The 25,817-nt window shown below is 33.6% G+C and overlaps 3 protein-coding genes, 1 long non-coding RNA gene and 1 other non-coding gene across 12 annotated transcripts; 3 read left to right on the top strand and 2 right to left on the bottom strand.

Annotated features, from left to right (window-relative positions):
* The first annotated feature begins 2,430 nt into the window (after positions 1–2,430).
* LOC108812205 (ATPase 1, plasma membrane-type) lies at positions 2,431–8,183 on the top strand. The gene is made up of 16 exons (XM_018584394.2): positions 2,431–2,613; positions 3,826–3,945; positions 4,056–4,292; positions 4,399–5,160; positions 5,248–5,370; positions 5,447–5,551; positions 5,648–5,792; positions 5,884–6,048; positions 6,142–6,380; positions 6,473–6,505; positions 6,594–6,675; positions 6,769–6,929; positions 7,031–7,204; positions 7,299–7,481; positions 7,568–7,749; positions 7,837–8,183. Exons 1-16 carry the CDS (start codon positions 2,572–2,574, stop codon positions 7,931–7,933), a joined length of 2,850 nt encoding a protein of 949 aa, XP_018439896.1. The 5' UTR covers positions 2,431–2,571; the 3' UTR covers positions 7,934–8,183.
* A 1,521-nt stretch (positions 8,184–9,704) lies between these two features.
* LOC108824430 (uncharacterized) lies at positions 9,705–12,777 on the bottom strand. 8 transcript variants are annotated; one of them, XR_008934805.1, is made up of 10 exons: positions 12,412–12,777; positions 11,995–12,323; positions 11,836–11,906; positions 11,621–11,759; positions 11,279–11,543; positions 11,130–11,202; positions 10,963–11,046; positions 10,602–10,785; positions 10,375–10,523; positions 9,705–10,258 (listed from the first exon to the last, which is right to left on the bottom strand). It is a non-coding gene; the product is annotated as an uncharacterized LOC108824430 (transcript). The 8 variants fall into 8 exon arrangements; XR_001943446.2 differs by having other exon boundaries at positions 10,602–10,718; XR_001943449.2 differs by having other exon boundaries at positions 10,602–10,718; positions 11,279–11,534.
* Positions 12,778–15,916: 3,139 nt separating this feature from the next.
* Positions 15,917–17,050, top strand: LOC130496232 (uncharacterized). Its single transcript, XR_008935337.1, has 3 exons — positions 15,917–16,106; positions 16,197–16,386; positions 16,679–17,050. It is a non-coding gene; the product is annotated as an uncharacterized LOC130496232 (long non-coding RNA).
* Positions 17,051–21,274: 4,224 nt separating this feature from the next.
* On the top strand, positions 21,275–21,664 carry LOC108810903 (uncharacterized). Its single transcript, XM_018582975.2, has one exon. It carries the CDS (start codon positions 21,275–21,277, stop codon positions 21,662–21,664), a length of 390 nt encoding a protein of 129 aa, XP_018438477.1.
* Positions 21,665–23,535: 1,871 nt separating this feature from the next.
* Positions 23,536–25,186, bottom strand: LOC108808148 (uncharacterized). Its single transcript, XM_056987103.1, has 3 exons — positions 24,394–25,186; positions 23,757–24,316; positions 23,536–23,673 (listed from the first exon to the last, which is right to left on the bottom strand). Exons 1-3 carry the CDS (start codon positions 25,184–25,186, stop codon positions 23,536–23,538), a joined length of 1,491 nt encoding a protein of 496 aa, XP_056843083.1.
* Between the last annotated feature and the right edge of the window lie 631 nt (positions 25,187–25,817).

Genomic DNA, 25,817 nt, shown 5'->3' with positions numbered 1-25,817 from the left:
TGCATTGGACTATGCATGAACAGTCTTTTATTTACCAAGAAAACTGATAAGCATGAGATTTCAACCAAAAACCTTGAAGCAATAAGTGAATTGGCGTATTATATATTATTTAAATGATTCTGAGATTAACGATGTGGGACTCAACACACTAACAAAAACAATAATGAAATACCTTTTTCCTTAGCAAAGAAATAAATATTTTTAGTGTTTATGAGAATGAATCCTTGAGAGTAAACAAACTTATCAAAGTTCCCATTCATAGAAATATGTGGCATCCTCGTTTCACTCGACCATCATATTATTCCATCCATGGGGTAAGCTTGAGAAAGTTACACAATTAATAAGCTTCATTCTACCATTAACTTCGATGATACTCTGATAAGTTGAAAGTTCCACATGATAATCAATCTTGATCTCATCCCTTTCGACCATAGCTCATTGGCCTTCAGCTTCATTTCAACCATTATTCCCATCACACTGACCATCGTGCTCACTCGATCCATAGCCGAATCTAAAACTATAGGGACTTAGAAACATTTTTTAAAAAGATTTATAAACATTTTTTTCATGATTTGGAGGCCTATGCCCATTGAAAAAAATTTCTCATCGCACTGACCATCGCTCACTCAACCACACTCGGTCACTGACCAACCTTTACGACCATTTGGTGTCGACAGTGCTTCTGTGCCTGCATCATTAATATCAAACCAAAGCTTAGTACCCGTAATCAGTAGTTCTACTGGAGTACTTAGTGACCGGGTGAGGTTTGAATAGTGAAAAGGGGGAGAAGATTTTGTAAGAAAAAACGTATTCATGATAATGTAAATAAAAATCACGTACGGGAGGTGCATTATTGGGGGACCCAGCATGAATAAAAGTCAACACCTCCTTAGTGAGATTGATCAATAAATAATCTTGAAACAATTTTTGTTAAATTTTGAAGTAAAATAATATTCACAACATGTGAATCGTTCCTGCAATCGCTGACCTTGCCATAAGGCATATCTGAAGGGCCATTGCTTCGTAACCAACCTTTAAAGCCATATAGTTATGAAACTACGATTTTAGGACTGCAAATCACATTTTGTGAATTTTAAGAATTCTTAATGAACATAGCCTAGACCAACGTCATCTAAGCATTTTATTTCCAGCCCGTACTGTTCACATTCTCTGAAATTTAATCCATCTGCATACCTAATTTTTATTTTTGATAATACCATTTTATAATATGACACTGATATAAATATATGTGGAACACAAATCGATCCTAACATTCTTTAAAAATAGTATCATAAAAAATACAAATGAACAAATCTAACATATCTATGTACTACATTATTAATTTTATCTTTCTATCTAAATATCAAAGAGAAGAGCGAACAAATTTAGCTGATCTATGTCTAAATGTCTGGAACATTTTGGTAATAATAAATAAATATTTTATATCATCAAAATCTCTTTTATAATTATAAAACCAAAACGCTGGTGACAACTATTCAAAAATTTATACGAATTCTCGAATCATGTCGCACACACACATCTTATACATATTATTACATTATATATATGCATTCATGTAAATGCTACAGATTCTCTGTTCTTTTCTACAAATGGGGTTGATGATAATTCTATATATATGTAGGTGAACAAAAAAGAAAAGATAACTCTATATGTAATTGTGATTATGTACATAACAAAAACACAATTTTCTGTTATGTGTATATATATATATAGAGAGAGAAAAAATAGATCTAACCAACAATGAATTAGCCTAATGGTTATACTTTTAAATTGCAGAAAATGTAAGAGAATCTTAAAAATCATAGGTTAAGTTACATAATCTGGATATCGCTGGTAATTAAGGGAGAATCTTAAAAATCATAGGTTAAGTTATATAATATGGATATCGATGTAAGGGAATGTACTAATCGAAGGATCTAAACCTCATTGTCAGAAAAGAAAAACGAAATCTGAAAAAAAATCAAACTCCTTTTGTTGTTATAATGTTTAAATCTGGCATATTATCATTAGTTTGAGTTAACTATGAGATTTCTCTTTAATTTTACAGCTTGCTTTCAAAGTTTCTTTTTTTAGAAGACACTGTAAAAATACCTTCTCGAGAGGTTCAAAAAATCAGAACAAGAAATCAGTTTTTGTAATGTATAGATCTTAACCACAAAAACACAGAGTACATAATACCTGATTCTAATTATAATAGCCAGATATTTAAAGTCAAAAACCCTTAGAAAATCAAGTAACCGTCGATGAACACCGAATCATAAATCAACGGTGGAAAGAGCGCAGAAAAAAAAGAAATAAAATAAAAGGGTTGTAAATTAGAGCGTCTGGTACGGGACCCACATGAGTCGAAAACGGCAGAGGAGTGCGTCGTTTTGAGTGGTTTAAAAAGGAAGAGACGTTTCTGCTTTGCAACATAAGCAGCTCGTCTTCACCTACATAGATTTCTCTCTCTCTTTCTCTCTGGTGTGTGTGTGTGTGATCGAGTGGTGAAACGACAGAGAGAGACGCCGTTTTGGATATCTCTGTGTGAGAAAAGAGAGCGAGAGAGAGATGTCAGGTCTCGAGGATATCAAGAACGAGACTGTTGATCTGGTATCTACTTCATCTCTCTATCTTTATTTCTAACTCAATCGTTTGAGTACTGTTTGTGATTTATCATGCACACAAAGTGTTCGATGATTTGCTCAAATAAAAATAGATCCGTTTCGTTTCGTTGCATGATTATTTCTCTTTCAGTGATTTCGTTTTCCTCGACGATTCTTGTTCTTTGGATCCGATTCTGAATATCAAATCCCTAAAATCTCTGATGTTACTATCAATCGCTATTTTCATGGATCCGAGTCATGACTAGATTTTCATAATTTTTTTTCTTTGGAAATTTATTATTTTGTCAGAAAAGATAATTACAGAAACTCTTTTAAAGCTTTTTAGGGTATCAACCAAAAACAGTTAGTATTACTGTTCATCATGGAAAAAGTAGATCTACCCACACATGTGAAAACACTGAAATTAAAAAGATAATGAAAAGAAAAAAAAGTTTCTTTAATTGGTGGAGTTAAGCTAAAGTCTTTTCATATATTAATTCAAAAGTGCAAAACTTACACCAGAAAGTTGATTTTTAAAAGAGAAAAAAATTGATTTTGCTTGTGAAATTTACTTTTTTTTTTCTTTATACCTTTTCTGAAAATCTCTTTATAAGATAACGTCTTTGCTGTAAAAGCAGCTCCTAATATTCTATCTTCCACCCATAAAAATACAAATTAGTTTTTTAATTATAAAAGGAATATTAATTTGTTTGTTTTGGTTTCTTAAGATTTGATGTACCTTTCCGTAGTACTTTGTTTTTATCTTAACGTCTTTGTCTTTTAGCAAAACACTATTATTCAACGCACGCAAACTTGTGAATTGCCTCGTGAATTGTTAAAAAAAAAATCATTTCGCTTTTCTTCTCGTTTACCATGAATGTTGTTTACCGAAACACCCTTAACCGGACCTTGGCTTTCACGCCGGAAAGTAGCCACCTTTCATGGAGGGTATCACGCGGCGCGTGTGTTACACGTCTCTTACACGTGTTGTGTCAGTAGTGGTGGTGGTCCCCTGCCTCCTCCACTGCAAGATTCTTTTTATCTTCCATTGTCAGTAATTGAGTCAACGACACTTTTCTGAGTCTCCGAGTTAGATCATTTCGAGATTTGCATGAAACTGTCAAAGTTTTGATTTTTTTTTGGTTTGTTTTGTTTGAAGATGTTAAAACCAATCCTTTGAATGATGAATTACTGATCGTAATTTTTGTTGGATTCTCAGGAAAAGATTCCGATTGAGGAAGTTTTCCAGCAGCTGAAATGTACAAGGGAAGGGTTGACGACGCAGGAAGGAGAGGAAAGGATTCAGCTCTTTGGACCCAACAAGCTCGAAGAGAAGAAGGTTTGAGTTTGACTTTAAACCATTGTTGTTTTCTGATATTAAAAAGCTTTTTTGCCTTTGTGAATTTTTGAGAACTCACGAGGTTGATCGTTTCATTTGAAATTAAACAGGAAAGCAAGATTCTGAAGTTTCTGGGGTTCATGTGGAATCCACTTTCATGGGTTATGGAAGCTGCGGCTATCATGGCCATTGCTTTGGCCAATGGTGATGGCAGACCTCCGGATTGGCAAGATTTTGTTGGTATCATCTGTCTGCTTGTTATCAACTCCACCATCAGTTTCATTGAAGAAAACAATGCCGGAAATGCTGCTGCTGCTCTCATGGCTGGTCTTGCTCCTAAGACCAAGGTAGTGTGTTGCACAATGCTGTTACGTTATTAGTCTACATGGCGTTTCAAAACTTCTTACCCTGATTGTTTGTTTCTTTTGTTTTTGTTATGTTTCTTGTTTTCAGGTGCTCAGGGATGGAAAGTGGAGTGAACAAGAAGCTGCTATTCTGGTTCCAGGTGATATTGTTAGCATTAAACTTGGAGACATCATCCCAGCTGATGCCCGTCTTCTCGAAGGTGATCCTTTAAAGGTTGACCAGTCTGCTCTAACTGGAGAGTCCCTTCCTGTGACCAAGCACCCCGGTCAAGAAGTGTTCTCTGGCTCAACTTGTAAACAAGGAGAAATCGAAGCGGTTGTTATTGCTACAGGAGTTCACACCTTCTTTGGTAAAGCTGCTCACCTTGTGGACAGCACTAACCAAGTTGGTCACTTCCAGAAAGTTCTTACATCCATTGGAAACTTCTGTATCTGTTCTATTGCTATTGGTATCGTGATTGAAATAATCGTCATGTACCCTATCCAAAGAAGGAAGTACAGAGATGGAATTGACAATCTGTTGGTCCTCTTGATCGGTGGTATCCCCATTGCTATGCCAACGGTCTTGTCCGTGACTATGGCTATCGGGTCTCACAGGTTGTCTCAGCAAGGTGCCATCACCAAACGTATGACTGCCATAGAAGAAATGGCAGGAATGGATGTCCTATGCAGTGACAAAACGGGAACACTAACCCTCAACAAATTGAGTGTGGACAAGAACTTGGTTGAGGTCTTCTGCAAGGGCGTGGAGAAAGACCAAGTCCTGTTATTTGCAGCCATGGCTTCTAGGATTGAGAACCAGGATGCTATTGATGCAGCCATGGTTGGAATGCTTGCGGATCCAAAAGAGGTATAACTCTTTTCGGTTTGAATTACTTCTGTAGTTTAGTGAGCATTTGAGGAAACATCATCTTATGTTTCACTTGGATTTTTGTAGGCACGAGCTGGAATCAGGGAGGTTCACTTCCTTCCATTCAACCCTGTGGACAAGAGAACGGCTTTGACTTACATCGACTCTGATGGTAACTGGCACAGAGTCAGCAAAGGTGCTCCCGAGCAGGTAATGAATCTTCAACTTTCCTCTGCAAATGTTAGTTTCTTCCTTCATTCGGTCTACTAATTCGATTTTCCCACAGATCCTGGACCTTGCCAATGCCAGGCCTGACCTTAGGAAGAAGGTTTTCGGTTGTATGGACAAATACGCTGAGCGCGGTCTTAGGTCACTTGCAGTTGCTCGTCAGGTACTTATTTACCAGTGATTTTATGTTTTCATACTTCTTTTGCCCCTTTTTTGCATGGAAACAAATGTTCAGCTGTTTGTTCTTATTCCTTTTTAGGTGGTCCCCGAGAAAACAAAGGAAAGTCCAGGTGGACCATGGGAATTTGTTGGCTTGTTGCCTCTTTTTGACCCTCCAAGACACGACAGTGCTGAAACCATTCGTAGGGCTTTGAATCTTGGTGTTAACGTTAAGATGATCACCGGTAAATATACTTATTCATCATTTAGTATTTCATGATATCCATGGCTATTTAGATGTTATTTTCCTAACTTGCGCTCTAATTACGTTTCCAGGTGACCAACTTGCTATCGGTAAAGAAACGGGTCGCAGGCTTGGAATGGGAACCAACATGTATCCATCTGCGGCTCTTCTTGGTACTGACAAGGACTCGAGCATTGCATCCATTCCTGTTGAGGAGTTGATCGAGAAGGCTGATGGGTTTGCTGGCGTCTTTCCAGGTTATAACTTGCTTTCTATCTTAAACCTCATCGTATGTTCTTAAGAAAAGGTTTTGTTATATTGATCCAAGCTTTTTATGTTTCTTATTACAGAGCACAAGTATGAAATTGTCAAAAAGCTACAAGAGAGGAAACACATTGTCGGAATGACTGGTGATGGTGTCAACGATGCTCCTGCATTGAAGAAAGCTGACATTGGTATTGCTGTGGCCGATGCTACAGATGCTGCTCGTGGTGCCTCAGATATTGTTCTCACCGAACCTGGATTGAGTGTTATCATCAGTGCAGTGCTCACTAGCAGAGCTATCTTCCAGAGAATGAAGAACTATACCGTGAGCATTCTCTTAATTTTATTCTTACATTAAGCTCGCTTTTTGTGTTCGTGTGCAGCCTGTCTAATAGCTCTCTCTCCTGCTTATGACAGATTTATGCAGTGTCGATCACAATCCGTATTGTGGTAAGTAGGCAATCCATATAGATAACTATCTCCTGTTAGCATGATCTTTCTTTTGTGTATTGATCATATTGCCTTGTAATCTGTGCAGTTTGGTTTCATGCTTATTGCTCTGATATGGGAATTTGACTTCTCAGCGTTCATGGTTCTGATTATTGCCATCCTTAATGACGGTGAGCAAATGACTTTACTTTACTATACAGCCTCCTAATACTTTATCTGTTCTCTTATATCTTGTTGTATTATGTGTTGCTGCTATCTTTTAGGTACCATCATGACTATCTCAAAGGATAGAGTCAAGCCATCTCCCACACCTGATAGCTGGAAGCTCAAAGAAATTTTCGCCACCGGGATTGTGCTGGGAGGTTACCAAGCCGTTATGAGTGTGGTTTTCTTCTGGGCGATTCACAAGACCGACTTTTTCACTGTAATCTTCAACAGCTCTTTTTCTTTTTGTGTGCAAGGGTGCTTCAGGGATTATGTATATAAATATTGCCCAGGAAACTAAAATTCATTTTTGACATGCAGGACAAGTTCGGTGTGAGGTCAATCAGGGACAACAACGATGAGCTGATGGGTGCTGTGTACCTACAAGTTAGTATCATCAGTCAAGCGCTCATCTTCGTCACAAGATCAAGGAGCTGGTCGTTCGTCGAACGTCCTGGGGCGCTTCTGATGATTGCATTCGTCATTGCACAACTTGTAAGAACATCAAATACACGTAGTCCTCTGAATTCTAGAAAAGAAACCTATTGAGATTTCTCTAACTCTTGAATCTCTTCCTCCCAAAATGCAGGTTGCGACTTTGATTGCAGTGTACGCTGACTGGACATTTGCAAAGGTGAAGGGTATCGGTTGGGGATGGGCTGGTGTGATTTGGGTTTACAGCATTGTTACATACTTCCCACAAGACCTTTTGAAGTTTGCCATCCGATACATCTTGAGTGGAAAGGCTTGGACCAGCTTGTTCGACAACAGGGTACACACAACTAACTCTCCCTGATCGCTTTTCAGATCCTGATGATAAAATCTTATGCTAATGCTTCTGCTGTTACTTTAAAACAGACTGCTTTCACGACCAAGAAGGATTACGGTATTGGAGAAAGAGAAGCTCAGTGGGCACAAGCTCAGAGGACACTGCACGGTCTCCAGCCTAAAGAAGAGGTCAACATCTTCCCAGAGAAAGGAGGTTACAGAGAGCTGTCTGAGATCGCCGAGCAAGCTAAGAGAAGGGCCGAGATAGCAAGGTAAGTCTACTTTGATTAAATCAAATCTCAACTTGGAAGAAACTGGAGTTTGCTTGAGTCTGATTAGTGAATGCTTTGTTCTGACAGGCTTAGGGAGCTTCACACATTGAAGGGACATGTTGAATCAGTCGCAAAGCTGAAGGGCTTGGACATTGACACAGCTGGTCATCACTACACTGTGTAATTGCAGTTGCACAAACGTTTTACCAAAACCAACCCATCATGACTCCTCTTCGTTTTTTTTCTTCTGAAGTCGCAATAGAGGGAAGAGAACTCTGTGTATTGCCATAACTCTTCCAAAAACTCGTTTTATTGTTAGTCATTTGTACCTCTAAACTTGTACTCTGAGCTTAAGAAACAAGGCTTTTCTGCCTTGGTGGTTTGTCACTTCGGCTACAACCTGTTTTAATGGCTTAATATGAGCTTCTTACTCTCTTGTTTCCGGTTATGGTTGTTTGATCAGTTCCATCTCGAGTCTAATACTTGAATCATATTATTTTATTCTCATTAAAAAATTAAAACGAATTGATATATGCTGATGTTTCAAAGATCAAAATGCTTGTGACGTACACTGGGTTGTGGGTCTGGTTGGATACGAGAGTAGAAATGGGATGATGCCTTCGAATCATTCATATGACATTGTTTATCTATTTTTTCCTCACTTTTTAAGCCTTGATAAGAAGAGTAATTTTGTATTCATAAAAGCTATTATTGTCCTTTTATTTTATTTTTTAAATAATTAGTAGCTACACAATAAGAAGTTAGCAGTTTAGCACATTATAATACACTAGAGGTTTGCCCGGGCTACGTCCGGGATTTTTTATTTAAATTTTAGTTTATATATCTTGTATGTTTATTTTAATATATATATAGTATAATTTACTATAAAAATATAAGTAGATATATAAATATAAAATTATTTTACTCATTCATTGGTTTTTTGTCTTACGAATTTTGAATTTTGAATTTGAATATACAAACTTTTATATTCTTGTTTTTGAAAAATATATAAGATGATGAGCAATATGAATAAAAATTAATTATGTTTTAGTTATATTGTTTGATTGATTGGACTAGAGAAATGTTTTATCTCTTTACAACTTTTTATAACTTTGTTTTTGGCAAAAAAAAAAAAAACTTTTTATAACTTTGTTTCCAGTTAGTCTCTATGTAATATAACAGACCCTCCTCCTTCGAATCTACAACCTTACTTGATGTTTTATTTTTCAAAAACCAACGATTTAAATTTTATAATATTCTCTACATCACAAAAACTTACAATTAGATCACTAAAAATTCCAGACTAAATTCTTGCAACAATTTTTCTGCATTTATAACCCAACTAATTAGATACATGATCTAAATATTCTTTTATCTTACTTATATAAGTTTTTCTGTTATATATTGACGACCAATTAAAATTTTATTTTAGTTGTAGCAGCATTGAAACTTGACAAAAAAAAGTTTTGGAACCATCGGATTCAAACTTTTACGGGTGTTTGAAAATTTTCCTTTTAAACCCCATATTTTTGTTCCACTTCGTCTCACATATGTTGTGATGTAATTGCACCATATATATAAAATCAATTTTGAACAATGACCAAAATCATTTTATTATTCATAAAGAAAATATTTAGTATATCTGTGCTGAGATGGTAGATATCAAGAACTCTCGCAAGCTGTTTTGTTTGTTGTAGTGCAGACGTTTAAAAACTGTTGAGAACAGTTCGACTCTAATGTAACGTACAGTGAAATTTTCTTTCTAAACTGCTGCTCAGCGATAACAAACCCAAGAATTCAATGTTACTGCTTGGACGTAGCCTAAACAAAACTCTAAGCCGATACTTAACAAAAAAACTTTAAGCCGATAATGTTAGCTTAATGTAAGAAAATTTTGTTAAGCAAAATAAAGACTCTACTGTACGTAGCCGGACAGACACTTCAGAACAGTGGCGGAGGCAAAAAATAGTTTTGTTGGGGGCATAGATATTAAACTAAAATATATAAGTGGGAGCATCATATATATTAGGCTATAAGTTACACTAAATTGTTTAATCTTGTTGAGTTCATTGCCCCCATGTTTTTGTATGTGGCTCGGCTCCACCACTGCTTCAAAGGAGGACCACAGTAACTTAAACTTTCAAGGTAGTCATTTCCATCGTGACAAAAAAGGCTAGTCATTCCTTTGACAAACATAACCGGAGAGACAACACGTCAGTTCAGTCGATGTGAGAGGAAATGGTAAGCATAAGATGACCAGCCTATGTGTTGGATGTATCTGTTGCAAGTTCATAATTCATAATATATGGAATATGTTACACGATGCTGTGATGTGATGTATGGATACCATAAGATGACCAGCTTCACAGGCGGGCATGTTATGTAGTTTAGTCATATCTCCATCATAACCAACAAACAGCCCCTGTTATGTAGTTTAGTCATCTCTCCATCATAACCAACAAACAGACCCTCATCAGTGTCATCGGCAATGCTCATCTCCACACGATACCTATGAAAGTAGATACAATGTGTGTAAATTATGTTGATTGTGGGTTGGTGGTCATGTTTTAGGTTTTTATGAGATTAAATTTAAAAAGAATAAAAGAGGCAATTGGTTCACAATACCGGAGCACACCAACAAAGTTGGTGTTATTGCAGCTAAGTAAAAGACACAATTCTTTGGGTTTCTTTGTGCACCTAGAGCAGGATACATAGCACCACCCTTTGTCCATCTTGATTTCAGTGACCTTGCCAGTACAGACGAATTCAATTTCCTACGTTGCATAATTATTAGAATCACATACAGAGTATAAACTTTCGGAATCAATATATATATAAATTTATGCCACAACCTGAGGTTCGGTGGTGATGAAGAACTCATTCAGCTCAGATATGCTCAACGGCTCAACCTTGGCGTATCCCCTGAGAAATGTAGGTACTGGAGTGTTTCCAGTTCTGTAGAGACCAGTCTACGTGATTGTGAAGTTTCACCATTAGATACTTACTTGTAGAATAAAATGCTCCGTGCATAAGTTTCTTTATCGAAAAATTTGTGTGATGTAGCGTTCGAAACAGACATCCAAAACACAGACTTAATGTGTGTTTCAAGAACTATTAGGTAATCCGTTTTTTTTTGATAAAAAAATATTAAGAAACACAATGAATATTGTAAAACACATACACTATCCAGTTAAATCACAGTAAGAACTGTACCTCCAACAATTTTAGGATTGGTAGTCGTTACAACAACTCTTGGATCACCTTAAAAGACTTCCAAAAAAATGATCAACGCATAATCTGAAGAATAAATTTTGAAAAATTAGGAAAATGATGAATGGGATCATATGAAGAGATATTAACTTATCCATTTTGATCGTTACCCCACAACATGTTCCTTTCCCTCTGGAACGTCACAAACTGTACACTTCACAGCAGTGAGCTCTCCAAGAATATCTGAGAGAGAATTGACAGGTTTCTTATTTATCATTTACAGTAACGAAGCTGGGAGGACATAAATAAGTAGATGTACCTGGAAGATGTGGGTTTGTATTGGCTAGACCATACATCGAATCTTGAGCACGGAACCTTAACCGCTCTTGAGGTGTCGGAGAGACGGGTTCGTTAACTCATCAAATCTGGTTGAATCACTGAACCGAATTGTTAGAGAAGAGTCGGTTAGTCCAAAGTTCTGATTGCACGGTGTCACATCGAGTCGTCCGCTTAAGGTCAACAGTGAACTAGCCTTCAGTCGGAAAGTGTGCCGAGACGGTTGACATCCACGGTGGCTGTCATGACTGAACCGAATTAACAAAGAGGTTAAAGATTCAATATTCAAAACAGTTTGATTAAAATCTTAATACAGAGTATCTACCATCACCAGAATCTATATAAAATATATAGCCTCTTCCACCTCTCTTGAATTCGAGTTTATCGAGGGTTAAGGTTGATGTCCCCTCGAGCCAGTCTGCACACAAGCCTTCGATTCGATCTTAGTATATTCTCCGTTCAATCTGTAACATAACGTAGGTTGTAAAACAGGAATTTTAAATTATTTAATAGGTGCTGAATGAATGAGTAGAGACTTACGCCAAGTTACTAATGTAAATAGTTATAAACATTGGTCATAAGTTCATTACTCTAGCTTCGCATGGAAACACCTGCAGAGTAAGGAAACAACATGAGATTAAATTAAGAAACATAAACATAAGAAGCTTCTTTATGATGCAGAAGTTTCTATTTTTTTACTTTCTTTTTTCTCTATAGAACACACCAAGGGTAGAGCTTAACACACGCATCTTTGACTCTTCGAGACGCCAGCTTCCTCTCACTGCAATAAGCAGCGATTTCAGAGACCCTTTCAGTGGAAGGAACACCATGTTTCAACCCAGCGATCGATAACGCTTCTTTCTCCTCCATAAGATGTTCATGAGTTTCAAGAGTGGAATACCTTATAATCGTGTATGAAGGATTGAAAAAGGAATTTAAGAGGATTGAAGAAAAAATTTAAGAGGATTGAAGCTGTAACCGATTGATCTTATGATATAATTTGTTGCCTTGATCGCAATATATAAATCCTAACGTGTAAAGATCATGAATCAATAACATGCATAGATCATAATATTCAAAATAATATTAAGCTTCTCAAGATGAGGAGAATAAGACCTTGATTTCACAGTTGGCCGTAGCGAGACCAATGATGGTGGAATCCTCGAGCGCTCCATAGGCTTTTTGTAAGCTCATAATATGGAGTTTCTCAATTGAGAGTTTCATCATGATTTCATACACTATATAGAGGAAAAATTAAGCAGAAAGATGTGCAGAAACCTCTTCCTCGGCTTCATATATGGTGTATGAAAGCATCACGAAAGGTAGGAAGTTGGAAGGATGAGAAAGCAGTGAATTGCTTTCCTTGAATGCAATTATTAACAGCTAACAATTAATCTGAAGATAATGGAGGCTCAGTATATAACTTCGGTTTCTCAGATGCGATGGTGGATGGGAATTGGAGACGACGGAGACATTGGATTTGTTCACCTAATTTTCTAAAACAAAAATACAATAAAAATAAAGCCCAAGATCAGTCCAAGTTACGTGGAGAAAAGAAAGCACCTGATTGGATGATTTTTACATCCGACGTGGACAGCTTTTCTGTTGATTATATTTGCCTTTTATATAGTATATAGATTTAGAGGAAAGTAATATATCAAAACCTTCATAAAGTATAAGATTCATATGTCAACATCAAGAACTATTATTTATTATGTTATTAACATCATCAATATCACCCTGATAGTTAAAAATTGTATCCGACTTGAAATACGTCAAATTCTAGTGACATTGTAACATATATTGATATGTTATCGATTATATAACAATATATTTGAATTATTGATCTATTTATTTTTATTTTTTATACTTGTATATATGATGTTATGGTTTGTTTCTAAAAGTTTGGTTGACGAACTTATCATCTGATGTGATGATACCTGTTGGATTCTAAATCTAACACACTTTTCAGCTATTGAAAATATGTTCAAATGTTACGAGTATACAAATAATAATTTGGATATGTTGTTATGTAAATAGGCATCAGATGGACGACGCAGAGCAAACAGGAATGCAGATCAAGCAGAACAAATGTAGATCAAACAGAACAAATGCAGATCAAGCAGAAATAATACAAATCAAATTAATTAATAAATTATTATATTTAAATAAATATCGAATTTAAAATAAAAATTATTTTATCCAAATAAAATACAACTTATTATAAATAAGTAATAAATATTATGTTGAAAATTCATCATAGTTACAAAAGTTATTAGACTTGAGCATTTGGGATATCAGTTTGGTTCAGTCGGGATATTTCAGATATCAGGTAATTTGCATAGGAGATTAGAGGATCCATTTACAGTTTAACCTATTATCGGTTCGGTTCGGATAATTACATGTTCGGTTCGGTTTGGATAGTAAACTAGGAACCATAAAATATGCAGAAAATTGATTCTCATTTGGTTTAGGTTCGTATAATTCGGATAAAATATTGGTTATTTACAGTAAACTATCAATTAATTAGGATAATTTAGATAATAATTTAATATTTCGGATTACTTTGGATATTTTGGATAAAACTATATGTGTACGTTCGGATAGTTTCAAATACTTTTGGTGATTTTTTTTTAAGTAAGAAATAATTTAAAAAAAATAGTTTCAAAAGCATTTTCGAATTTCAAAAGGAAAAATTGAAAAAAGTTGGAAAAAGAAAATAGTTCAAATCCGGAAATATATAATTCGATTTTTAATTTACATATCTATAAAGCAAATGATATAAAAATCTTTTATCTTTTTTAATGAAACATTTTAAAGTAATTTTTCTCATTGAGAACTATTCTTGTGATATAATTTTTTTTTTTTAGAAAATTGTCCATTGATATTTAAATTTTGTACACCACTGTAATTAGTTTATTTATGTTAATCATTATCAATAAAAAGATCAAGTATAACATATATGATTTTTATTTATATAATATTGCATAAAAAATATTTAGTGTTGATATTTTCTTTTTGAACAAAAAATAAAGATGTGTTTAGTATTTATAGGTAAAAAAGAAGAGCAAAAAAAAGAAGGAAATTCACCTATTGAGCTTCAGCATTTGGCTAGAGTACTTTCTTTTCTCTTGTTTGCAGAACAATTTTTTTTTAAACACAAATTTAACCGCATGAAATTTATTAATTTATTATTAATCTTTTGTTCTGCAAATTAATTGTGAATGGAGATCAAATGCAGATCGGACTGTATGATTAATTCTTCTGCATCTCTCACGTGTCTCTCCTGCATTACATTCACAGCCATAATATCATCTATATAAATTTCAATACAATTTTATTAGGAAAAATTGTTTTTTTAGGCCAAAAGAACAACTATGTCCTATTAGTCTAATTTGTCTTTTGTACCATTTTTCCTTAATACCATTTACTGTTTTCTAAAATAAATTAAATAAATAGTTTTACAAACAAAAAAAAAATCAAAAAATAGTAAATACTGATGAAATACCTATATCAATTTATTGATATATTTTTCAGTTCAAAAAATATTTAAATCATAATTTCATATTTTGTTCTAAAAAATGTAGAATTGACATTCTACATAGTAGAAAATGAAATCTACTTTTTTCATTGAATCTACTATGTTTAGAATATGTATTCTACGTAAATAATAGTAATCTAAAAATATTTGGAAAACACATTCTACGCTAAACCTATAGTTCTACAATCTGTAGAAATCGAAATCTACACCTTACTATAAATCTAAAACATGTAGAAATCAGAATCTACATATTACTATAAATCTAAAACTAGTATAAATCGATTTCTAACATGTTTACTGTATTCTACCTAATTTAGAATATATGTTCTATAGATAAGGATAATATTAGAAGAGAATATTTGGAAATATTATGTTTCCTTATTTATTAATAAAAATCGGTTTTTTTAAAGAAAAAAATAAAAAATATCTTTTAGTAAAAAAATATTTTTAAAAGAAAAAATATGAAAAATAAATATTTAAAAAAAGGAAATTTGTTTTTTGGGCTAAAAAAATAATTCAGATGTTTAATTTTAAAAAAATCTTTCGTAAGAAAATCTTAAAAAAAGGAAATTCGTTTTTGGGTTAAAAAATAATTGAGATTTTTAATTTAAAAAAAATATTTTAGTGAAAAAAAATCTTTTAGTAAAACAATATTTTTTCAAAAAAAGGTTTTAGTAAAAAAACTTTAAAACAATATTTTTGAAAAAAAGAAAATATTTTAAAAAAGGAAATTTGTTTTTCTGGCCTAAAAAATTAATTGAGATTTTTAATTTTAATTTTTAACTTTTTCGCAAAAAAATAAATTTTAATATTCAAAATTAGTTTTTTTTAATTTAAATTTAAGGGTAATATTGCCATTTTAAAAAAAAATAGTCTAATCAATACTATTAATTCAGGAACTTTTTTTTAGATTTGCTCCTATTCTTACTTGGTATATTAATTTTGTGCCATCAGATTTACCTACAAAACAAAATTTCATTAAGGGTAAAAGAGGAAACGAAAAATGAACCAACAATCTAGACGTTCTCTTTTCCTTTTTTTTCTCTGGTCAAAGACGTTTTTTTTTTCTACAACCTAATATCCAAGGGATTTTTATCTCCTCGATTAGTTGATTCATAGCCTCCGATGATACGAGGCCTAAGCTCTGGTGATACCATGAATTCACAATTTCAGATTCAAACTCCGGCTTCATCTGTCAAACTCTCCTCTCTTCTCCTCTGTCACGAGAGATCAAATCAGATTCGCTATCGGAGATGGCTACAAAAATCAGGTTAGGATTATCCTATCCAAGGTATCATATTGTTGTGGCGTCCCTGTTTTGATTTGTGGTGAACATGATTTAGACTCTTATTTGTTTCAGAAGAAATAAAAGTTGTGGCAGAGATGGGGATTCTTCGTTTACCAAATGCATAAGCTTTAAATATCCGAACTGGAATTGTGTATTTTGTTTGTATTTAAAGTAAAAGAGTCACTTTCAGCCTGATAAAATCTTTTGTCTGCAACAATTTCTTGAAAGACTTGCGCTGAGCGGCGGATTGGTGGTGTCTCAGGTACTAATATCTGTAAAGGGATACATTTACACCAGCATATACTTCTTCTTTTATTAAGTTAAAGTATCTTGAGGTTTCATGTGAGTTTATTAGCAAACCGAACTGGTGTTTCTTGAAGTAAACATTTGTTGTATATATAAATCTGTCGTAAGAATTAACTTGCATTATAAAAGACACATGCTTTAGTCTTTTGTGTTTGGCTACCCTGTTTTTCTGTCGTATAATGACAATGAAGTATGTTTTGAATTTTAGTAATCTGCAATATCTGATTGGTGTGTATTCATTTTGTTAGACGATTGAAGTGTGAAGACGATCCTAGAAAGACTGCAGGAACTAGAAGGATGATGTACTTCCATGGTTTTACTTCTTTTGGGTGATCTATCACAGTGATTCAGTATGCAACTGAGGTAATCTGTACTTCAGCAAGGCAGTATCTTTGAGATTGGAACACAATGAACAATGGAAGAAATGTCACAGTATCTATGAAGGCTCTCAGATTATCTATGATGATGGTTCAAAGATTCGTTCATGTAACAAGAATGAGTTAGATTTTTTTATAGTGTTGTTGAAATTTTTTAAACAGGAAATAGCGTCACTATTTTTATCATTGGTTGTTTTACATGAGTCTTATGTGAATAATCGCTCCGATCAATTTCAATCAAAATTGTGTCAATTTAATAGAATAGATTGTGATAATATTTTGCAAAATTATATAAATGTATAATACAACAAAACCTAAATTATATAAACGTTTATATTTATAATGTTTATTAAATAAAATTATCAAAATAATATAATTGTTTTGGATATTAAAATAGGCTCATTCAAAAAATTTATGAAAATTTATTCAAATTTTAAATTTTTACACAAACACTAAGTTTATCACTTAACAAAGCAAGTTTTGTTTTTTTGTCATCTTTTTTTGTCTTATTCAACATGATGTTAAATATTTATAAACTCATTTAGTTCAAGAGACTTTAAATAGGTTATTCAATTAAAAATATTTATTAATTTAGTTTTACTTAAAATAATTGAAAACCATATTAATCAATTTACACACACATATATATATTTAACATAATAAATTAATTTTTTTTTACATTTTTCAAAATTTTGTTCGGTTTTCGGTGCGGGTTGGGTTGGGTTTGATTTTGGTTTTCGGGTATAACACTTTAAAACGATTCGAGTATATAGGCCAAGTTTAATAGGTATGAGACTTTGATTTTCGTCGATTCGGAATCAGATTTTTTGGATACGAATATTTTTGACAAATTATGTTAGATAACTAATAGAAAATATAATATGTTATAAACTTTAAAAAGAATTTTTAAAATGCATGTAGCACAAGTGTATAATTATACAACTTGATAAATTAATATAATTACCAAAAATTAAAATAATTAAATTAATATTAAATATAAATATATTGTAAAAAAACACAAATATAAAAATTAAATTTCTCAAAAAATTAAAACGAAAACATACCCGCCCTTTGAAAGGGCGGGTCAGAATCTAGTAGGACATAAAGCAAGAGAGATTAGACTAAAAGGACATAGTTATTGTTTTTTTTTGGGCTAAAAAAACAATTTTCCCATTTTATTTTTGTCCAGAAGTATAGACATGTGAATGTGATTGATGTATCGTTTTATAACTGGCAATTATTTTTCTTTTATTTCATTCATATAGTACAGTCACTATAAGTTGATGAATTATGATGATGATGAGTAAATATGAAACGAACATGATACTCACAGAAAGAAAAAGAAAATTCACAAATCGACGATGCAACAAAGACTATTGAAAAGCTGTCGGCGTCATGTAAAGTTAATAATTAACATTCTTGAGGAAAAGGAAAGGAAAACAAAACAAAGGATTCGGGTAACACATGTTTTTTTGGGATGCATCACAATCGACAACAACTTCAAATCAATAACTATAAACATAAACAAATCTATTCTATTAAAACAACACCATAACTTATTGATATAAATATGGTCTAACTATTTTAATAGAATAAATTAAAATTTCTTATTAATCATTTAAAAGAAATATTATACAAATTAAAACATAAACATGACTAAAAATACAAATATACAAATTAAATTTCTAAAAGATAAAAAAATAAAAAATATATTCGTCCTTCCTTTCAAAAACGGGTCATAATTAGTAAATATATAAATTCTCCTTGACCATACTTTCACATATTTAACTTATCTACATTACATACTAGGGATTTGTCCATGCTTCGCGCGGAATATAGTTTTATCATTGTTAAGTATGATTTCTGAATGATGTAACTAAGTGGTCGTTTTTATCTGTTAAGAGCATTATTTGATATTTTTATTGTGTTATGTAGTAATAGGTGTTATGTTAATATTATGTGTTTGTTTTTCGATAATGTGTTGTTGTGTGTATAGTAATATTTGTTAGTGGTGTAGTGAGTCTATGATATAAAGCATATTGAATTTAAACAACTTTGCATTTTGACATTAATTGATTCTAAGATTAACGGTTTCAGTGTCAAAATTGTATTTTATTTTTTTTTTCAAAATTTTGAACATTATTCTTTTAAAAGATTTTTTTGTTCTTTCCCCATATTTTGACCTTGAGTCGTCAGCATCTATGTGTCTTTTTTACCTTTCCAGTGTGTGGTAGTTCTCACCATCACCGAAAAGAGACTAAAATCTATGCTCTTGTTTTTCCTCGCCTTCTTATCCTGTGAGATTATCTAATATTTGTTTAGATCGGGTTTATGAGTTTCCAGTTGTGCGGTTGTTTCTCACAACATTATAGGCTGTTCAAGTCAACTGCTCCACTTCTTCTTTAGATTTCTTCTTCTTTAGATTTCGGGTAGGGACTGCATCTCTTTTGGTTGAGTCAGAGTTTAGTCATCTTTGATGTTGTTTTTCTCCGTGTATGCTATGTGGGCTTGGGAGGTTGTTTCTGATCTCAAAGCTTGGACTCTTTTTTTCTTGGTGATTGGCTTCCATTCTCCTTTCCTCAGGTTGTTTCTCTTCTTCTCCTGCTTTCTGTGTTTGTTTAGTTTGTAAGGTGCTTCTTACCTTTTAGCTGGTAGTTGTGCTTCCAGTGATTTAGGCTTGTGTCTTTCTACTTCATGGTGATTTTGGTTCAGTGATTATATTCTTCTTTTGATCCGCTTTCTTGGTTCTTTGTGTTGGTGATTGGTCATGCTCCTTTGTATGCAGGGGATTGCCTTCTCTAATTTTTTTTGTTTTTTTAGGATCAAAACACTTTGATAATTTGAGGTAAGTTAATCTTCGTTTTTGATCTATTATTAGCTCTGAACCTTTATTTAATTAGTATTACTATGACATGTTGCTTTTCTATATGATTATAGAGGTTTTAGGTTTAGATTATGTAACATGCTCTAGTTTCTTATTCTTAGTTTGGTTATTTTTTTATTTTTAATAGTAAAATAAATATATAATTTTGTAAATGAAATAATAGAAAATAGTAAAAGATAATAAATAGTAAAAATTATGTTATTTTTAGTTGTGAATAAATTAAATATTTAAAATATATTTATATTATTTGCTAATTTCTGTATTTATCTTAATTTTATTGATTATTAAAATAGACAAGCAAACTTTATATATGATGATGGGTTTTGCAAGAAAGATTAGATATGATGAATTGTATTTAAAATTTATTTGTGTGAAATAGAGGTTAAAGTTACGATTAGAAATTTTGGGACCAATCGAAGAAGAAAAATTTACAATTACAAAGTATTGTGCCAAATTATAGTAATATAAAAGAAGAAAGATCTAAAATATAAAAAAAAAATACAAAAAGACATATGCCATCAAATCCTCCTTCCATATGTCACAAGAAAAAGTAAAAATCTACTTTATATATAGATTCCGCATAGAGAAATTGTCAAAAATACTATTTTCATAGTACCACTTTTCATGTTTACACTAACCACTTTTACCACTACTTTTAATGAAGGGTTTAGATTTGAAGGTTTAGGATTTAGGGTTTAGATTTGATGTTTTAGAGTTTAAGGTATATAGTTTAGGGTTTAGAGTTGAGGATTTAGGGTTTAGAGTTAAGGATTCAGGGTATATAGTTTAGGGTTTAGGATTTAGAGTTGAAGATTTTGGGTTTAGGATTTAGAATTAGAGGTTTAGGATTTAGAATTTGGGATTAGAATTTTGAAAAACATATAAAAACAAAGATATAAGAGTTTTTACCATTTCAATAAATAAGGTATTTTTGAAAATGTGTCTTTAGTGGTGGTAAAGATGAATAATGGTAACTTGAAAGTGGTATTTTTGAAAATTCCCCTTCCGCATAATAGATACACAATACTTTACAATGCATGGTCATTTTTCTTTTTGGTCAAACACCATGCATGGTTTTAGATTTTAAATTTTGCTGTTTTCAATCTTTGAACTTTTGTGTGTTTTTTTAAAAAAAGTATTAGAGCAGCTTTATCAGCAAAGAACCAGAGTTTTGTAAACAAAAAAACAGATTAATATTACGATTATTAGCAATTGAATTTATTTGGGTTCTAGACTTTATATGAAAAGTTCTTAAATTAGAACTCTTCCACACACTCTCTCATGTCTTTCTACTATTTTTTTCTTTTAAATTACTAGAAACTCATTAGGAACAAAAGCAATGGAGGTGCTGTTAATACTTAATTGCGTAAACTACCCCCACCAATCAGCTCCGTAGAATATGAAACTAGACACTTTCCCAAAAAACTGTAGCCTGCCTAAATTTTCTCATTGCCGCTTCCATCAAATAGTCTTAAAAATGATTGGTCAGTTTCTAATCTATAACTGTATAAATCGAAACATCATCCTCATCAATCTCACAACAACAACAATCAAAATTCACACAGGACAACAACAACAACAAAATGTCTAAAAAATATATCCTTCTACCTTTTCTTCTCCTAATCATATTTGTCTCTTCATCTCAAGCAAGTCGGCAACTCTGGGATAGTGAATTCCACGACTTTTTCTCCAAATCCGGGTTCCATGGGATTAATAAGGTTCACGGGATTCATGGGTTTCATGGGTTTCATCATGGGACTCATGGGATGCCTAAGTTTCCCGGAACTGGAAGTTTTATTAGTGGGGAACATACATGCAGCATGCAAGGACCTTGTAAAGGTAAGAAGTTGAAGTGTCCTGAGACGTGCTACAAATCAACCAACGTTAACAAGGAAGGTTACAAAAGCACTAGCAAAAGCGGAGGATGTTCATTTGACTGTACGACAAAGTGTAGCGCCACTTGTTCATCATAACTAAAACATGTTCTAGCTTATGTTATCTTATAGCCTATATATATATGTATATGAATATGTTTAAAACGGCATTTTTCTTGGAGAGTTTGTTTATCCTTTGTATGTATATTACTTTCGATTAGTATATTTCTATCATTCTATATGTACATAATATGGTTATGAGTTATGAATAAAACAAATTTTGCGTTTATCAAGTGTGGGTAGATATCCTCTAAGTCTAACTATCACCATATTCATAAGTGAACTGAGTGATGTGGTACTTTAATTCATAGGTGTTCACTTCATAAGTTACGTTTATAGATTCAAAGATAAACAAAATAATAGCATCATGGCCCTAATACTTTGGATTACAACATATTTTAATTTCTGCGTCTTTATCAGTGTCATTTATCTGATTTTTACGCATAGTAACGTCAAATAAAATGTAAGAAGTCTCAGAAACGTTAAGAATCAAAACAACTAAATTTGAAGAAGACACTTTCATATTTTCATGTACAGTAAAACCTCTATAAATTAATAATATTAAGACTATACCAAACTATAACTTTTTTATTAATTTATAGAGATTATTAATTTATAGAGATATTAATTGAACCGATAACTCAATTTGGGACTATGAAATTATATTAATTTATAGAAATATTAATTTATAGATTATTAATTTAAAGAGGTTATGCTGTACTTGATTTTTTTTATCAGTTATACATGTTCATTTTGGAGATGGGAAAAAATTACATCTCAAAAAATATAAACCAAAAAGAGATTATGATGATGATTATATTATATTACTTCACATTTCAGATTATTGTTATCTCGATGAGTTTATTTTTTATTCGTTATATTTACTAGGAATCGTTGAATCTGAATTCAGAGTGTTTGAGATGAAAATACGAATTCGATATAGTGGATTATTTGACAAATATTTACTAGAGAAATCTAGATCAGTTACAAATAAAATAATAATAATCGGTTAGGATGGAAGGTCTGGTAGCCATTTGGATTCGATTCGGGTCTATTCAAATTTTGGATTTTCGGGATAACAGATTTTATCCTTATTCATTTATTTATAAATATCGGTTTGGAACTTTGTGGGTTCGGATAATCTGTTTAAATTCTTTTAAAAATTTTAAAATTTATATATACTTTATTTTTCTTAAAATCTAATATAAAATTAATGTATAAAATATAAATTTGAGTAATATATGCTAAAATACCTAAATCTAACATAAAAATTGGTTTGGATTGAATATTTGGATGGAAAATAAATATATATTTTAATTGTTTGTGTTTTCAGTATTATTTAGCTACTTTAGATATTTATTTTTGACTATTTCTATATATTTTTCAAATATTTTGAACAACTTCAAAATATGCAAACATTTCAGATATTTTTGGATATTAAATATAAAAATAGCTAAATATATTTAAGTATATAAATCTGATTTGGATATATTCGAATACCACAAAATATCTCGATTCAGATAGTATTCGCTTCTAGTTATTTAGATACCAAAATTTTGAACCCATTTGAATATTTAACAAGTTTTTATCGAATTTGATATCACTTTTTTATTGGATTCGGTTCGGTTCTTCGGATTCTGTTTTTTTGATGAAATATTTAATTTATTGACCAGGGCAAAAGAATGTATATATACAACCTAAAAGGACTTCAAGCTATCAAAACTAGGAAATGAAAACAAATATTAAGGCATGTGAGCTGCAAACCAACAACAACACATCAACCCCTTCAGCTTCGGCTTCTGATAATATTTGGTAGACATTATCCGAGTCCTCATGGTCTTGTCTATGATACGGCCAAGCTGGTCCACAGTCTTTACAGAATTGTTGTGCCTTCTATCATTTCTTTCACTCTAAATGTAGTATATGGTGACCTGTAGAACCAATCTGAGCAAGATGAAAGTGATCTGATCGTATGTTCCTGTGGTCAGATGCAAGATAGTGATATCCCAGTCCGGGTCAGGCTCCATACCAAAGAGGTTTCCAACGACCTGTAAGCACAGTGTGTAGGTAAACGGACAAGCAAAGAATAAATGGTTCCTCGTCTCGTCTGACTCGCCACAGAAGAGACAACCTTGCGGCTGACCCATCTGCTAGTACGGTGGCCTGTCGAGAGTCTATCACGGAAAACTAGCCAAGTGATGAATGAGAAACGAGGTACCCCTTGAGGAAACCACACAATCTTGCTCCACTGAACTTCATCTTTGCGCTGTCTGATTTGTTGCCATGTATTCGAAGCTATGAACTTATCTCCATAGTCACCCGGACCATTCCTCCAAAAGACTCCATCAGGGACATGTGCAGTCAATGATAAAGGGAACTGATGAATCATCTCCACCAGTTGCTGTATGTGCTGGTCACGACAGATCCGAAACCTCCACCCACCATCAGCAAAAACTTCACAGATTTGCAGATTTCTTGTTATGCCTAACGTCTGAGTTCCAATTTCACCTGCAAGATCTATCAGTCTCTCTGCTGGAAGCCACAAATCCGTCCAGAACTTCACTTTTTGGCCATTCTTTATGTCCATACGAATGAATTTCTTTGCAAGCGTACGGACTCTTAAGATTTTTCGCCATACCCAAGAACCAAGACCTGTATCCGTCACATCCCAGTCTCCCCCCGCAACAAGTACTGTCTCACCCACAGTCCCCATAGCGAGTGAGAGTGAGCAGAAAGTCTCCATATGAGCTTCAGAATAAACACTGTACCTACTTCATGAACACGTCGAAGCCCCAAACCACCTTCGGCGAAGGGACAACAGACATCAGCCCAAGCAACTTTCGACATAGATGTATTGTTTGGGGAACCACTCCAAAGGAAAGCAGAGCACATGCTCTCAATCTCATCCATGCAAGCTTGGGGAAGACAGAAAGCAGCTAACCAAAAGTTTGTCATACTCGTTATAACTGACTCGATGAGCTGCAACCTTCCAGCGTAGGACAGCGCCTTGCTTGTCCATGATAGAAACCGCTTCTTGATTTTTGTGATCAAGGGGTCGTACTCATTTTTGTTCATAAGCTTTGTGGTGAGGGGCAGTCCAAGGTACTTGATGGGCAGCGCTGAGATGGAGAGACCAGAATCCCCCGCTGCAGCTTCAAGTGCTTGTTTCCCTCTTCCCACAGCAAAGACTGTTGACTTTGCGACATTGATTGCAAGTCCCGACATACTGGAAAATTTATGAAACACCTCGAGAGTGTTCCTAAGAGAGTCTAGAGAGCCATTTGTAAAGACGACTATATCATCTACAAAACTCAAGTGCGACAGATTTAACTCCTTACAGTGGGGGTGGTGTCCTAACAGACCATCAGTAGCCTCTTTATTGTGTAGCTTTGATAAGACGTTGCTGACAATAACATATATATACGGAGATAGCGAGCAACCTTGCCTTATAACCCTGCTACTGGAGAAGAATCCCGCTAGCTCCCCATTTACAAAGACTGAGAAAGCTGCAGTATCAATGCATCTCATAATCCAAGAAACAAAAAGATCCGAATAACCCATTGCACGCATAGTCTTCTCGATAAACTCCTAACTAACAGTGTCAAATGCCTTAGAAGATGTCCAGCTTGATGGCTGATCTATAGGATATCGAGCACTTGTGATAGTCTTTGACAAGTTTTGTAGCAAGAAGAACATTTTCCAGTAGAAGTCTGCCCTCAACAAACGCACACTTTTTTAATTCAATAGTCTCAGGAAGTGTAGCCTTCAGCCTCCTAGCAATAATCTTAGAAACCACTTTATAAATGACGTTGCAGCACGCAATAGGCCTGAAATCTGTCATTTTCTCTGCATCAGTAGTCTTGGGGACCAAAGAGAGTAATGTCGCATTGATACTGCGAGGCATGAACCCAAACATGAAGAAAGATTGCTCAGCCGTGACAAAATCTTTTCCTACCACCTGCCATGATGCCTTATAGAATTCCATAGGATAGTCGTCTGGCCCCGGAGCCTTATTTGCTGGCATTGAGAATATAACCTCCTTTATTTCCCCAGCCAGGACTAGCGCTTGCAGCATCGTCACCATCTCTGCTGGACATCTGTGATCAATGAGCTGAGTAAGTTCTTCTATGGAGACACTCTGCTCTGAGGTCGTAGAGCCGTTTAAGAAAGTCTCAAAATGAGAAGTAGCTTC

This window comes from Raphanus sativus, chromosome 6 (genome assembly GCF_000801105.2).
Source record: "Raphanus sativus cultivar WK10039 chromosome 6, ASM80110v3, whole genome shotgun sequence".
Taxonomy (NCBI): Eukaryota; Viridiplantae; Streptophyta; class Magnoliopsida; order Brassicales; family Brassicaceae; genus Raphanus; species Raphanus sativus.
The sequence above is the reverse complement of the archived record's forward strand: the minus strand, read 5'-3'. Positions and strand labels throughout refer to the sequence as shown.